The sequence below is a fragment of the Rattus norvegicus genome, chromosome 1 (assembly GCF_036323735.1).
Source record: "Rattus norvegicus strain BN/NHsdMcwi chromosome 1, GRCr8, whole genome shotgun sequence".
NCBI classification, from domain to species: domain Eukaryota; kingdom Metazoa; phylum Chordata; class Mammalia; order Rodentia; family Muridae; genus Rattus; species Rattus norvegicus.
Genome location: NC_086019.1, coordinates 26486093 through 26503372, shown reverse-complemented (window position 1 = coordinate 26503372; position 17280 = coordinate 26486093). Strand labels below are relative to the sequence as shown.

The following is a 17280-nucleotide window of genomic DNA, read 5'->3' as shown; positions in this document are numbered from 1 at the left end:
GAAAAGAAACTGGAGTGTCTCCAAATGCATACCATCAAATTTCACGAAGGCCTCTGGATAAGTTCAGCACAGTCTCTGCAGGGTTGCAAACCGTGGGCACTCTAATTTCTCACTATTGAGCACTGTGTCATGAACTCCAATAGGTAAACCCATAAGAGACACATAACATAGCGTGCAACACTAATATTCCTTCTTACGAGGTTCAAATCCATCCATGAACCAGACTCCTATCGTTCAACCCTCTGCTCCTCCTACACCCCTGCGTGTCATCAGCCAGCTTGATCTGCAGTCACTATTTTTTCCTCCACTGCTTACTACACCCATCCCCCACATGTTGTTGGTTCTTGTTCTCCAATCTCACTACAGCATTCTAGTCCACCATGTATCCATCTTTTACATAATGGATGAACAGACTTATGATGCTGTAACTAATCTTCCCCAGAAGTTTTCTTAGAATTATATTCTTACAGATGCAGTCTGCTCTATATTTCAGATATCTGCAGATACTGGGTCTCCCTATTAGAAGTCCAATCTGTTTCTTTATCAGAAATAGTCAGGAGTTACTTGCATAGTTTGCATTATACACACACACACGCACACACACACACACACACACACACACACACACACACACTACATGTAATATGTGTACATATGGCTTTAAAATGCATGTAAAATATGTCTATAATCTAATCCAGTTATAATTAAAATTTATGATAGGCAGAACTTTCCATAAAAATAGAAAAACCTCTAAAACTTATGATTTTCCCTCACATTTGATGGATTTACAGATGTGGACCAGATGTTTGTGGTGCCCACAATCAATGTGAGTTCTTTTCTGATTAAGTGTAAGTAGCTTGCAATTGTGATCCCCATCATAATTTCAACCCAATTGTTCATAGAGTTAGAAAGAGCAATTTTCAAATTCATTTGGAAAAACCAAAAACACAGGATAGCGATAACTATCTTCAGCAATAAAAGTACTTCTGAGGAAATCTCCATCCCTGACCTCAGGCTATATCACAAAGCAATAGAGATAAAAACTGTATGGTACTGGTACAGAAACAGGGAGATAGATCAGTTTAATAGAATTGAAGACCCAGAAATGAACCCACAACTTATGGTTACTTTATCTTTGACAAAGGAGCTAAATATATCCAGTGGGAAATAGGCAGCATTTTCAACCGATGGTGATGGGTTAACTGGTGGTTGGCATGTAGAAGAATGCAAATTGACCCATTCTTATCTCTCTGTACAAAGCACAAGTCCAAGTGGATCAAGAACAAAACCAGATACACTGACACTAATAGAGAAAGTGGGGGAAAGCCTCGAACACATGGGCACAGGAGAAAATTTCCTGAACAGAATAACAATAACTTATGCTTTAAGATCAAGAATTAACAAATGGGACCTCATAAAATTGAAAAGCCTCTATAAGGCAAAGGACACTGTCAGTAGGACAAAATAGCACCAACAGATTGGGAAAAGCTCTTTACCAATCCTATATCTGATAGAGGGCTAATATTCAAAATATACAAAGAACAAGGAAGTTAGACTCCAGATAAGTAAATAACCCTATTAAAATGGGAAACAGAGCTAAAAAAGGGAATTCTCAAATGAGGAAACTTGATGGCCATGGCCAAGAAGCACCTAAAGAAATGTTCAAAATCTTTAGTAATCAGGGAATGCAAATCAAAACAACCCTGAGTTTCCACCTGACACCAGTCAGAATGGTTAAGATTAAAAACTCAGGGGACAGCAGATATTGGCAAGGTTGGGCAGAAAGAGGAACACTCCTCTATTGTTGGTGGGATTGCAAGCTGGTACAACCACTCTGGAAATCAGTCTTAAGGTTCCTCAGAAAATTTAACATAGGACCTGAGGACCCAGCTATACCACTCTTGGGCATATACCCAAAAGATGCTCCAACACATAACAAGGACACATGCTCCACTATGATCATAGCAACCTTATTTATTATTATAAATTTTCAAGAAGCTGGAAAGAACCAGATGTCCCTCAACAAAGGAATAGATACAGAAAATGTGGTACATTTACACAATGGAATACTACTCAGCTACTAAAAACAATGGCTTCATGAAATTCTAAGGCAAACGAATGGATCTAGAAAATATCCTGAGTGAGGTAACCCAGTCAGAAAAGAACACATATGGTATGCACTCACTGATAAGTGGATATTAGGCAAAAACTTGGACAATCCACAATACAACTCAAGGACCACACGAAGCTCAAGAGGAAGGAAGACCAAACAGTCAATGCTTCAGTTCTACTTAGAAGGAGAGGCAAAATAATCACGGTAAGTAGAGGGTAGGAGGGACTTGGGAAGGAGGGGATTGAGGAAGGAGCAGAATCAGGTGTGGGAGGAGATGGAGGAGATTACAGAGGGTCAGGAAATTAAACAGAGTTGTGTAGCAATGGGGGATGGGGAACTGGGGGTAGCAACAAGAAGTCCCAGATGCCAGAAAAGCAAAAGCCTCCCAGGACCGCACAGGGATGACATTAGCTGAAATAACCCACAAAGGGGAGGGAGAACCTGTCAAGACCATATCCAGAGGTTAGGCATGGCCCCCGACTGAGTGGTAGGGCCACCCACTGATCTCCAAAATTTTAACCCAGAACTGCTCCTGTCTAAAGGAAATGCAAGGACAAAGAATGGAGCAGAGATTGAAGGAAAGGCCATCCAGAGATTGCCCCACCTGGAGATTCATCCCACATGCAGACACCAAACCCAGTCACTATTGCTAATGCCAAGAAATGCTTGCTGACAGGAGTCTAATATGGATGTCTCCTGGGAGGTTCTGCCAGATCTTTATTGATGTTTGCAGCCAACTATTGGACTGAGCACACGGACCCCAAATGGAGGAGTTAGATAAAGGACTGAAGGAGCTCAAGGAGCCTTGTTTGGTATCAGTGGGAGCAGAGACCCTTGGTCCTGTGAAGGATTGACGCTCCAATTTGAGGTATGCTAGGGTGGGGGAGCAGCCTCATAGAAGCAGGGCAAAAGGGTATGGGACAGGGGGGTTGTAGAGGGAATACTTGGAAAGGAGATAACATTTCAAATGTAAATAAATAAAATATCCATTTTTTTAAAAAAGAAAAAGAACTTAAAAGCCTTTGATACATATAGTGAAAATTACTCCTACAGAGACAGAACGTGAAGACAGAATCTGTTTTATTATCTCTCTCCTGATCTAATACAGCCCTTCAAATAGTGATCTAATATAGCCATCTAACAAGTGTCACATCCATTGAATTATATAAAACCAAGTAATAGGACACTGAACTATTACAAATTAACTATTTAAAGCATGGCCAGAAAACAAAAGATCAACAGCGTGGCTCCAGTGTCTGAACAGCTGTGGCTCACCAACGCTGATCTTATTTAGAGTGACTTTAAATGTAACTTCATAGCATGGGACAAACAGAGGTCAGGGAACCTGTTTTAGCTTCTAGAATAGTAAGTGAGTAGGATGGCTCTGTAAATAAATAAGAATGGATCAGCTTGCTATTTAAACTAATTTTCAGTTATTAAAATCATTGGCTATTAGATTTATGACAGAAATAAGGCTCAGCTGTGCTTTCAGTTAGCTCTCCCCGAGTTATCAAAATGGAAGACACATTTTATTCAGTACAGTTTCATTACATGATTCACATGTAGACATTTCATGAATCCTACTTGACGAAGATGGTCTAGTCATGATCATGCACTTACTCAAACACGTTAAACTGCTCATCACCATAATACAGCAAATCCAAGGTGAAATGTCATGAGCAACGTGCTTCCAACTTCTGCAGGTCTGCAACTCAAGAGGTGCTCAGAGAAGACCTTCTGGAAGCCAAGAATACAGACAGCAGTACCTCACCGGCAAACATGTTTTTTCTTCCCACGTTTGTTTCCCAGTGCTATCTCTCATAATGACCTCATAATGCTCTATGAGGTCAACCTTGCATATCTCTTTGCTGGAAAGCTCTGAGACTGGATCATTTAAAGTACACACCATTGAACAAGTCAGAGTTAACATTAACCTCCTACAGCATGTGTCACGCAGCTAGCTTTCAGCTAAAGGCTTCAACACACATCCTTGTTCTATTGTGTAGGTAGCAGAACATAGATGTTCACAAAGACTTCTCTGAAGAGAAAAGAGGTACTGAATGGATACTTGCAGTCTAAACAAAGACTTATTTGTTCTTAGAGAATGAAGCATTGTTGGGGTTGTTAAATGTGTTACTGTTTTGGCATGCATGCATTGATTAGAAAACAAAGTTCAGCATGATAAATCTTCATCACCTGCCCTTAAAAGGCAGAAATGAAGGGAGCACGGCTTGAGGAGCTGCTCAATTGCAGACCAAGTGTATAGACGCAGATCCTCATCTAACACGTTCAAAGAAAGTGCTTCTGCAGACAGCCTCTCCACTAAAACACCCTTCTACTATTGTGGCATGCCACACTTTTTGCAACATTAGCAAACGAACTTGACTAAGTTTCAAGATCCACTGCCAAATTAGTGCTTGAAGCATACCTTCCAGGAAACCAAATAAACTTAACAAGCAATAGCAAATACCAGAACAAAATAATGTTCTATTTCTTTAAGCATATGATATCTGGTAGTATGTGATCACAAGATAATAATTTAATGTATTATTATTATTATTTGTTAGAAATGTATACAATTGTCTCCTACTGAATAAACCTTTATACATTATTTAGACAATTAAATATTAACTACTAGACACATCATTAGCCTAGAATAATATTTTGCTCAAACCCGTGATGAGCACTATAAGTGTCTTACATTATTGCAAGCATTCTGTGCAAATAAATTGCATTAAGTAGAATTAAGAGAGGTTTCTTTAAAACAAGATTTATGAAACTCTTACTATGCTAATATATAGTGATTCCTGGGGAGCAAGATGGAAAAGTGAGAGTGCTTTGGGTCAGTAGAACACGTTTCAAGTGTTCATAACAGCGTTTTAGAAACACTGTTCTGAGATTTTGAGAACTTTGTGAAATTCAAGTTTAATTCTCAATGTATATGTAGCAATATACAGATCCATTAACCACCGATGACTTCTTGGGGATGAAGAGTCAGTTTTCTTTAAAGGTGAGACCCCTGGTAGGTTTTCCTCAGGCATAATGAATGTTTCCACCCATAAGTATTTAGCAGCACACATTGGTCTTGGTTATTAAGATAAAAAGGGGAACACAGAGTCAGGTGATGGTGGGGAAGTAGGGTGTATATGGAGGATTTATGAACAGCAGTGAAGGTGAATACAGTCAAGATACTATGTACGAAATTCTCAAAGAATTGATAAAAATATATTGATTGGATGTGTTATATATTTTTAATCTCTTTCAAACAACTAGCAGCTGATATTACAATTCTTCTTCATCTAACTTCCAAAATTTGTGAGTGGATGAATTAAAAGCACATTTAAAACAAGACCAGCTCTTGCTACCAAGCCTGATTGATGCCAAGTGCCGTGGCATACCTACTTACCACTAGTTTTGTAACTACTCCGAGGATCCCAGAATGAACAGCTGTGAAGGATTAAACCATTAATAATTACAATGATATTTTAGGCATATCTCTTCCCTTGGATTCTCCTAGGCATCCTTCAAGATATATGGGTCAGGAATTAGTTGCCCCATTTTTCAAATGAGGAAACAGAACCAAAACTATAAATGGCAAGAACGGCACAGAAGCACCAGACTGGACTGAGAACAGTCTCGCTTCTAACTTAATCTTGTGCTTTTTTAGCACATTCTCCCCTTGCTCTTTCAAGGCTGTGCTGAGCACAAGGCGTTATTTGGCCATGGGGGCTTTGCCAGTAAATAATCCAATTCCATTCCAGCATTGCCAAGCAGAGAGCAGCTTTCAGATTCCTCTGAGTCCCTACTGATTGCAAAGACATGGAAACCATGAAAAGACCATCAATGTCTCTTATTTAAACCTCTGAATAGAAAGAGGCACCAAGTGAAAAGCAGGCAGAGGCTATCTATGCAGAAGAAAAGCTTTCTTTCACATCAGTAACAAGGCTAGGGAAGAAATACCTCATTCTCCACTTGGGTTGAAAATTTCGAAGAGCAGATTATATAGTCATGAATACCACTAAGTGGCCAGCAGGGCTGAAAGACCACAGATATGAACACCTGGGAATTCCTTAGAAATTTACTTTATCTGGCTTCCTCCCAGACCTAAGAAGTCAGAAAAAGTAGAGGACATGAGGAGATCCATGTTACAAGGCCCTATAGAAGCAGGAATGAAAGATTAAGTTCAAGAAAGTGTTCAGGAAGTTTTCCTTACCACACTAACACATACTAAAAGTAACCTACTTACCCTGTCCTTTCCAAAAACAGCAGCCAGTAACTCTTCCCATTCAGTGGTGTTCTGCGTGAATTTAATATCTGCAGGTTGGCCGCTACCCAAAACCAATTAACATATTGTCCTGCATTACTTCGCTGTCAAGAATTAATTTAAAAAACAAATAAACAAATTTAAAAACAAATTAGTATACTTCTTCTTCCCATGCAGTCAGTTGTAATCAGTGTTCCAAAATTATGTTGAGTGGCTATCTGTCAGAAGTTAGTCAGAAGCTGGAAAGAACCCAGATGCCCTTCAACAGAGGAATGGATACAGAAAATGTGGTACATCTACACAATGGAATATTACTCAGCTATCAAAAACAATGACTTTATGAAATTCTTAGGCAAATGGATGGAACTAGAAAATATCATCCTGAGTGAGGTAACCCAATCACAGAAAAACACACATGGTATGCACTCATCAATAAGTGGATATTAGCCCAAAAGCTTCGAACAACTAAGAAAAAATTCACAAATTATATGAAGTCCAAGAAGAAGGAAGACCAAAATGTGGATGCTTCATTCCTTCTTAGAAGGGAGAACAAAATACTCATGGGAGGAAATACAGGGACAAAGAGTGGAGCAGAGACTGAAGAAAAGGTCATCCAGAGACTGCCCTACCTCAGGATCCATCCCATATGCAGCCACCAAACCCAGTCACTATTGCTGATGCCAACAAGTGCTTGCTGACAGGAGCCAGATATGGGTGTCTCCTTAGAGGCTCTACCAGAGCCTTACTGATACAGATGAGAATGGATACAGCTAACCATTGGTCTAAAGAAGGGGACCCCAATGGAGGAGTGAGAGAAAGGACTGAGGTAGCTGAGGAAGAACAACAATATCAACCAATCTGACCCCACCAGAGATCCCAGGGACTAAACCACCAACCAAAATGAATACACATGGAGGGACCCATGAATCCAGCCACATATGTAGCAGAGGACGGCATTGTCCAACATCAATAGGAGGAAAAGTCCTTGGTCCTGTGAAGACTCATTTCCCCAATGTAGGGTAATGCCAGGGCGTTGAAGTTGGAGTGGGTGGGTGTGAGTGGAAACATCCTCATAGAAGCAAGGGGAGGGAGATGGGATGTAGGAGAGGAGGGAAAGGGGATAACATTTGAATTGTAAATACATGAAATATCCAAGAAAATTCTTTTTTTTAAAGTTAGTCAGAAATGACAGCAACTATAACTTCTTTTCCAATGGAAATGATCCCAGAAACAGAGGCAGAATTTTTTTGCTAGGACACCACAAGTATGCTTTGTGGAATTTAGGCGAACTTGGCCTCCATATAGAATAGCACAGGAAACTTGTAGGATTTTGTTAAATTTATTCTACAGTGTACACATCAACGGGTATTACTTATGGAATTTTCAGAGTCCTTGGTTACACAGGTTGTGACAGTGACCTGAAATCAACATTACTTTCTAAGCCAAAGCACTACTGTGTGGAATAGTGTGGCAGAAACTGTGGATGCTGTTTTTTTTTTTTTTACAAGGGAGAAAGGCAGTGAGGAACAGAAACATGTGTTTAAAACTGCCCCTTATAACTGGGTTTGAATCAAAGATCTTCTGCCACACTAACTTTAAAATCTACTTTATTTCTGTAAAATGATGATTTTTTTTTCAAAGAAACATTTTTAAAAGTACATTTGTGTCCTGCCTGTGTGCATATCTGTATGAGGGTGTTGGATCCTGACATTAGAGACAGTTGTGAGCTGCAATGTGGTTGCTGGGAATCGAACCCAAGTTCTCTAGGAAGAGTACCAGTGCCCTTAACCACCTGGCCTTCTCTCCAGCACCTAAAATGATGATCTTAATATCCATTACTTTTTTCCCAGGATTACTACAGGAAATTATAGAGTAATGAAAGAATAGTACTTAATTTCAAGCTAGCTCCTAGTAAACATATAAGTTTTCATTGCTATTTAAGTATTTATTGAAGCTAGATTTTTTTAAAGAATACACACAATTTAAGAACTAATTTGTTTGAAAAATGACACATAAAATGAACGCATTTATTACTTTCAAACAAGTGTTTTATAGACACCAAAGTTAATATATGATCTACAAGTAGTTTTAAAAGTAAAAAAATATCACAATTAGAGGCTATCCTTTCCAGTTCCAGATTCAAAAACCTCACCAATAAATTGGGTAGCTTAAAAATTGGATGCTTCTCTCAGAGGACAACCATGCCAGGCTCCTGTCTGTAAGCACACCATAGTATCAGTAATAATGTCAGGCCTTGAAACCTAGGGTCAGATGCAGATACTTATACCAAACAAATGGACAGAAGCCAGGGACCCCTATGGCTGATTTAGAGAAAGGCTAGAAGGAGCTGAGGAGTGTGATCCTATAAGAAAACCAGTAGTCTCAACTGACCTGGACCCCCAAGATCTCTCAGACGCTGAGCATATACTAGCTGATATGAGGCCTCTGATACATATACAGCAGAGGACTGTCTGGTCTGGCCTCAGTGAGAGAGGATGCACCTAACCCCGGAGAGACTTGAGGCCCCAGGGAGTGGGGAGGTCTAGTGGGTTAGGGGGAGTAGGGACATCTTCTTGGAGATGGGGAGGAGAAATAGGATGAGGAGCTGACACTATCAGAATGCACAACCAGGAGGTGGATAACAACTAGACTGAGAAAAAAATATTAAGAAACATTCATAAAAATAAATAAAAAAAATTAGGTGCTTCTATCCATTAAAACTGATGCCATTTTTAGAACTAATACAAAAAAAGTAAAAGACAGTTTTCAGGAAGACGAAGTAATTTCCCTAAACTTTAACAGCTTCACTATCTGAACACACCTGGAGTAATAAAGAGGAATACAGAGAAATACAGTCTGTTAATGTTAATTTCATTTTCCACCCAAGTCTGATAATAGAAAATGTTGTTTCATGTTGTTCTTTCATAATTCTTAAATATCTTCCAATTTCCAGGGGATTCTAATAAAATACATTACAATTTTACTCTCCTATAGAGAGACCTTAGATGTAAATATAATTTTATCCTATCACTATTATGAAAGACAGGTTATAGAGGAACCCTGGTTGCAATACATCAGCCCCAACATTGTTTGTGTAGAGCCACAGACTCTGAAAAGTTCCATTAGCAGCAGAGACATATAAGACCATGGCAATATTGTACGACTGGCTGTGTAGCCAGGGATTCGTGTTCACTTGAGTAAATAAACTCTTTGACGTTCACACAATAAAAGAACCTTTATCAGAATCTGTTCTTACTGTTAAGTGACCAATTATTGCATTTTACTCAGTTACAAACAAACAGCGATCAAGTTTCCATAGAGAAGTGATCTAAAACTGCAGGAGACCTGGGTACATGGAGAAGGACAGTTTTCCATATGTCATTTGATTTCTGATGCCTATGTGTTACAAGGCATTTGGAAAGAATAATCTTCATTCTTATCAATATTAGTTTAAAATTTTCTTATGGCGCTTGAAGTTTCGATAATCTAACAGCATAAAAAAATACATTCACTAAGAATTGTAGAGACTCTTAATAGTAAAAATAGTTAAAGCAACTAATGCCAAAATTATAATTTTTATTCTTTTTTAAAGACAATGGCGTGGAAATTTAAAGTTGTAATTTTTCCAAAACATACATATCCAACAATGACATGTCCCTATGCAAAAGCAAGCTTCCTATTTTAAGGTATCCCAGACTTCTAGAATTCTTGATGAGGGTAACTAGAAATTTTGACCCCAAAGTAAAGAAGCACCAGGGGGAAAGGAAGTGGCATTGGCCACTCACCTTTCTGAGCCAGTACCTATGTATGTGCTCCACACGAGAGAATGTGCTAACCTTCCTCACAGAGCTGCTGGCCTTTGTATGAAGAAGGAGGAAAGAATACCTGTACCCGTTGGCTTTTGAAATGCAGTTCATTGCAGCATAACTTCTTGTAAAGAAAGGTACAGATGGGGCTGTATGCCAGGAGAACTCTGTATACCTTCTTTGCCAAGCATTCAATGAATAGTAATTATTGCGTAATTACAATGGAATAGTATTTTAAGATAAAAGAGATAGAGGAAAATGCTTTTGTATACTTATAGAAAACACTATAGTGGGGCTGGAGAGATGGCTCAGCAGTTTAAGAGCACTAGCTGGTCTTCCACAGGTCCTGAGTTCAATTCCCAGCAACCACATGGTGACTCACAACCATCTGTAATGGGATCCGATGCCCTCTTCTGGTGTGTTTGAAGTGAGCGACAGTGGACTCATACACATAAAATAAATAAATACATCTTTAAAAAAAACACTATAGCAAGAAAGGGCCATTTTAGAATTTAGAAGCATTTTAATTTCACGACTTTCAAAAGTGCCATATGGGAAATTTCACTCTTCCTCATGAGTTAGATCTGTGAACAACAAAGCAGTACCCCAAGATCACCCTAACACTGCACTTACCCTTCCTGGCCAAGCTTTGATTTTACTGAAGTCATCAAATACGCACCAAATAAGTGTGAACACTGCATAATACTCTATAAGTAAAAGAAAGTTGTTTTCGTTATATATACATCACTGGCCTTTTAAGAAAGAAATGTGCACCTATTAGATTGCACAGTAACTGTGGAAATATCATCCTTAGTTCTCAAAGATGCTGCTTTACACAGCTGCACACTGCTGCTAACCTGGTTTTAGTTGCACTTGCTCCGAGCCAGTAATATCCCATAGATCATATGTCAAGAACATAATTTTCAAGGAATAATCCACTGGAAGCAAATCTAGATGTTCTTTCAGTAGTTTAGGAGACAGACACTCCTTGCCACACAGGACTCTGGTATACTAATGTGTGTGTGATCTGAAGCCTACTTACTTGGAAACAAAGTTGTGTTTTCCATCTAAAATGTTGTTATTCTATATCACAATTGGGTTGTTTTTCACTGGGAAATAGTAGAATATTGTATAAAGTAACATTTTCACTCAAAGAAAACCTGACGGACAGAAGGTAGACTCTTTCACTAGCTATGGAGTGGCTGTAAATAAGAAGTTAAATTGTTCTTGGCCTGTCCTACTGAACCCATCACTGGAACGGCAATGATAATTTCTGTTACTATCTGAAATCTTCAGTCTGTGAACAGTGAAGGCAGCGACGATAACCAGGAAATTACATCCTAGCGATTATGAGCTTAACTTCTGAATTTTGCCCATGGAGCAAATCTCTTTCCAGAATTCACACTCCCTTTTACAAAAATCACACTGATATCTGGAGCCAGTTTAACCATACAGCTTCGAGATTTCAATTTATGAAACTTCAGGCACTTTTTCATTAAATAAAAGTTTTAGATGGAATTATCATGATGCAGAATTTTCATTTATCTTACGATCTGACTTCTAGATGTTTAAATAACAAATGTATATTTATGCCTTCACTCTGTCAAACACTAAGATTCAAAAAAAAACATATTTTACATAATCAATGGCAAGGAATACACTCCAAACCAGAAAATATCTCTGGAGCTTATGGCCTTGTTCTTCACATGTCAAATGTCCAAAATACCATATCTGATTTGAAAATAACCAGACAAAAGGGATCTCTATTTCTATGGTATTTATAGTACACCCTTTTCTAAGATTAGCTGTTAATTGATACAATTTTTCAACTGAAACACAACACTGGACTTATAAAGTTAGAGATTAATGCTTGTAGAAACAATGATGTTACTTTAAAAAAAAAGATTTTAGTCTTAGATATCTTTGACTTCCAGTAGTTTTAACAAATCTAAGGTTGTGGCTATGAAAGCACAAAGACCACCAATGTCTCAACCTGGGCCAAACACTTCAGAAGCCAACAAAACTTGAACTTTCCTGTCAGTCGATGATAGCGGAAGTCAAAACTTAGGCTGGAAATGTGCTTTTCATGCAAAACGAATTTTTCCAGACTGACTCAAAGATGGGCCAACATTTGTATCTATAAACATGGAGGAAGACGTGTATTAATACTAATAGGTGCTTCGCAACTCTTTGCAAAGACTGACTTCATGTCCCATTGCATGAGTATCTCTACCACACAGCAATGAACAAGAATCTCTTATGTCCTGAAGGTTTTTACTACTTCACCTTATCAAAACAATTTTCTTGGTCCTCTGTTTTTTTGCTCTGCCTCTGCCTTAACCTGGCTGCTAATTAGATTAGTCTGGTGACACAAGAAGGGGGAAAGGAAAAAGACCAGCATTTTCTCATAAAGCATAGAACACTAGTCAGGACTCAGCTGTGCTAGAATAATTCTCAAGAATCTTAGCTATGCACTTGCATAGGGTAAGCACTCCTGTCTGACAGCCAACTCTATTTGGTTGGAGAACTTAGCCATTATTAAGGTTTCTTGTTCATTACGTATTCTAGCTCCTCTACAAGAAATGGTTGCATGCGCACACACACACGCACACATGCTCACACGCACACATTCACGCACAGGCACATGCACCCGGACACCAACAGGAAGAAAACTACAACTGCATCATGTTTGTGTATTTCACTTCCTACCTGCTCTATTTATATTTTCCAATTATTTTAAAAATTGACATCCATCATAGAAAATGTCATTGGATCCCAATACTTAAAATTGCCGTACCACATTAATCAAACCCCTCTCACACTAAGCATTTTAAAGTTAACCTCCATTTTTTTAAACTAAGAGGAATATAAGAAGGTTCTACCCACCGACCTATTCTCACTTTTACACTTTACACCTGCGATTCTGCAAAGAGAGACTACTCTGACCTATACAGCACAAACGACGTTTGGGAAACACAATGCAATTTGGAATATTTCAGCTACATTGATAGTTTTACAAAGTAAACTCTGGTTAGCCCTATTGTTAAGGGCGAAAGTCCTGTGCTGCAAAACTTATATGAATCGGGGGTGGGGGGGTAGAGATATAAAAGCTGGTTTACATAGCATTGATAACACATAAAACTCCTAAAATTAGATCTATTCTTTTTCCTTTCCACCAAGTCCATAGTATACAATTCAGAGATTCAGGAATGCACCGTCAAGGACTTTCCTAGGGGTGGATGGGGTACCAGAGCTGAGATGTCTCAAATACTTTAACTAATTATTTTTTAAAAGAAAAAAGAAAGAAAAGAAGAACCCTTTGCAATCGATAAACCGTGAATAAAACTTAAGAAATTCTTTTGTCGGTTTTAATAGCAAATTCTTGTTCATTTCAGCACTTTGGGATGACTGGTCTTTCAATACTTGCCTTCCATCCCACAGTCCTCCACCCTTTATAAAACCAATAAGGGGGACGTTTAGACTCATTTATACTTTCTAAGGAAAGCTACTTGGTGTTGCAGAAGCAATTGCCTCCGACTTCAAATTAACCATTCGCCACTGTCATAATTTTTCACCCCTGTCTTCCTCTCGGCCCCTCCTTCCAATGCCTTTAGGGATTGACAGTCAGACATTATTGCACTCTTGGCTTTTCAAAAGCAGCTATGGGATATTCCTCTAAAAGTACATCCAACCCTTCATCCTGTCAGATCAAACAATAGCATCTATTTCAGTGGCAACATTGTACATAATGGAAGACAAGATATTCTTTTTTCTTGGAATCATTGTAGCTCTTAGGTTTTAAAGGTTACTGGTCCACTCTGGGGCAATGCTGTTGCAGAGTTTAAGTATTTCTCTCCGATCTACATACTTTTAGAACTCAGTGTGGCTTTCTAACTCAGAAGGCTGTAAGAACACATCTCACCTAAACAAGGAGTTCCTAAGAAAATTATAAGAAAATATATTCCTAGGAAAATATCAAACTCAAATAAATACTGCAAAACAAGTATATAAAAGTCTAATAATCTGTATTTTCACTTACATTCATAAATAGTAAAATATATAAGACAACCACCCTGTTATCATTAACAAGAATACCAAGCATAAAAGGAGAGCTACATCTCTATTCCCTTAAAGAAATTAAAGATAACAAGTTTAACCCGCACCTGCAAAACTGTCTTTAGAGAGACAGGAATGGGGGAAAGCACAAAGGCGCACTTCTGCTGCACCCCTAAAATCATTTTAAATACAGGTAATGTGTATCATCCTTTCTCGCTTCTTTTTCCTTCCGTCCTGCTCAATGGCAGACCTCTTACTACACTCCCTGCCCACTCTCTCAAAGGCACATTAGAGAATAAGAGGACCCAAGCGTCACTTACCAGTTGCATGCCACAGATAAAGATAAGTGTGCACCTGCCACTGCAATAACCCATGGTTTCCGAGACCCCTGCCACAGCCAGACTGTCCCACGTCGGCCACCGTCGAGCCCCCACTTTATCCAATCAGATCGCGGGGAAGGACAGGCGAACCTGCCCTGGGCTCGGGGGCGCCGGGCTGCCACTGCCAATGTCCTGGGAAGTGACAGGCATTAGGACCTCCCTGCGCGGCGGCGGCTGCCCCAGCCGCGCCCGCCACACATACCTTCACTCGCTTGCTGCACACGCAGAGCCGCGGGCAGCGCCGCCCAAGGAGATGCGCCCCGGGCCCGCAGGGGCGGCAGCGGCAGGCAGGCAGCGCCGCCGCGCCCTGGGGCATCTGGCCCGCCAAGTTGCGGCCGCCGCCCGACGCGCGCTCGCCCGCCCCGCACTCGCTCCCCGCGCACGGGCGCGCGGGCTCTGGGGGCGGCTGAGACGCGCGCCGGGCGCCGCCTGCCTCCCCACACCGAGCGCGGCTGCTCTGCGCTCCGCTTGCCGGGGGCGGGGCGCGGCGCGGGGCGGCTGCGGGGTCTGTGCGGACTCCCTGCAGTGCCCTTCCCCTTGCAAAGATGAGCCGATCCTCCTCCTCCTCCGAAGCCCGAGGTCCCCTCCCGGGCGACAACTTCTCGGAGGTCGTGACCGGCCGCAGCCCTGGCCGCTGCGGGCGTGGTGTCGCGGTGCGCGGGAGCTGCGGCGACGCTAACCCCGGGGATGCTGCGAGGGATCGGGTCGGAGGAGTGTCGGTGGTGCGGCAGTGCCTTGCTTGTTTGGTGGTGTCTTGCTTGAATGGTGTGGGTCTTGCTGAGGCAACCCAGCCAGAAGCATTATGCACAAGCAAGCTCTGTGTGTGTGTGTGTGTGTGTGTGTGTGTGTGTGTGTGTGTGTGTCCTCGCCAACCCACTGTCCTGTGCACCCGGGGACCCAAGGACAGCAAGGGACAGAGCTTGGAGTTTCAAAGATGAACCTGCTGCAAGAACCGGACTGAGTTGCCCCTTGAAGTTGCGAAATGTAGGGAAATGTAGGAGTTTGTTGTTGATGCTTCAAACTGCTTTCTCAGCAATGAAAAGAACAGATGAAATTTGACCATTTATCCACCCAACCTCATGGACCATCCAGTTGGTTATGTGTCCTTCTTGCTTGGTGACACTCCAGAATTGACAGCAGCAGTTACCTGCGGACACATGCTCTGGAGCCCGCTGCTGCCACCTGCGGGTGAAAAGCTGACGGGAAAAATATTCTGGAGCAAGTGATGGTCCCTGAGACCTGGGTGTACAGAAGAGAACGTAGCACTTACAGCCCCAGTAGCTACGGAAAGCATTCCTAACCTGGCTACAGAAAGAGGCTGTACGTTGAGATCCACTGGGTAATAAAGCCATTGGAATAAAGCGCTGTGACTGAGAGGAAGTGTTCACGGAGCTTCCCACAGCCCATCCTTAGAGATGTAAAGTGGAGAAAGGGAGGAAGGAAGGAAGGAAAGAAGGAAGGAAGGAAGGAAGGAAGGAAGGAAGGAAGGAAGGAAGGAAGGAAAAGAATGAAAATAAAAGAAAGGAAAAAAGAAATATAAAAGCAACAAGCTTCCTAAGAAAAGTGGGACTTTACCCTACTTGGAAAGCGACATTTGTGTAGGATAACTTTAACCACACTGAAAACCTACAGTGATGACTTCTTTGAATATACATTTTAGAGTAACTAAAGAGAGAATGGATGGGGCATAAGGTCTGTATTCTCCAGAAGTCAGACTGTATAATCAAAAATGACTTGCCACCCTAGAAATCCAAAAGGATTTGATCTTGTTCGTTTCTTAGTGCTTCATTATTATAACAGGAGTGTCTCTGTTTCCAGAAGTGCTTCCAATAGTTAATGGAATTCAAAGGCCCCAGTATGTGCTGGCACTCACATTTGGGGACCTTCAAATCCTTTGGGTAAATCGGAGGCTAGAGATAGCCACCTGTATTTTACCAGTCTGCTTTTACCTGCTCTAGCTGGCTGGTGGCTGCTAGGCTGCAGGTATTTTGCAGGGACAGACTAAATAAGAGGAACCCTAAGCTAATGCTGTCTATCGAAGATGGTGCTGCAGTGTGGTCAAGTGCTCTACCAGCTCTTTAAAGTTACCAGAGAATCAGGCATTTGTACAGATTCATCCATAACCTTGCAATAGTCTCCCTGCCATCAGCATCAGCTTGAGAATCATTCACACTGTACAGGAAAGTGTAATGCTGTCCGTAGCTCATTATTTATTCCTCATTTGCAATCAATGAACTATGACCTTTTGATACATGGCATTTGTCTTTCTGTGAGCACATTGGACTGTTTCCTAAGTCAAGGAGGCTCTTGGCTAAGAAATAAAATGATTTCCTTGAAATCCATCTTTACCAGGCAATGGAAGAGAGACAGGGAATGATTACCTCATCTTTTTCAAAACACGTTGGAAATGCCCAAAACAGATTAGTCCATGTCTCTGGCAGCCCCACAGTAGCAACCGTTTCATTCTATCTCATCTTTCTGTTCCACTTCCCAGGATTCCCTGGGACAACGTTCAAATAAAGAAATTGTACTGAAATCATTGTATCTGGTATCTGCCTCAAAGGAAACCCAATCTTTAAAAAAAAAAAAAGCGTCCTCAAGGGCTTTTATTGTACATCTTATTGGTACTAGTATCTACTTTCTGAATCTATATCACAATGC

At 40.8% G+C, this 17280-nt stretch overlaps 1 protein-coding gene across 5 annotated transcripts in view; it reads right to left on the bottom strand.

Annotated features, from left to right (window-relative positions):
* Window positions 1-14992, bottom strand: part of Nkain2 (sodium/potassium transporting ATPase interacting 2) — a 1207754-nt gene extending 1192762 nt beyond the window's left edge. The window contains exon 1 of one of the 5 annotated variants that reach the window (XR_010058891.1): window positions 14560-14992. Coding sequence is in view for 3 of the 5 variants with exons in the window: in XM_063276515.1 (XP_063132585.1) it covers window positions 14560-14613 (54 nt within the window). In the remaining 2 variants the exon portion in view is untranslated. The remainder of the gene's footprint in view (window positions 1-14559) is intronic. The other 4 variants (XR_005499794.2, XM_063276515.1, XM_063276506.1 and 1 more) reach the window with 4 other exon arrangements.
* Between the last annotated feature and the right edge of the window lie 2288 nt (window positions 14993-17280).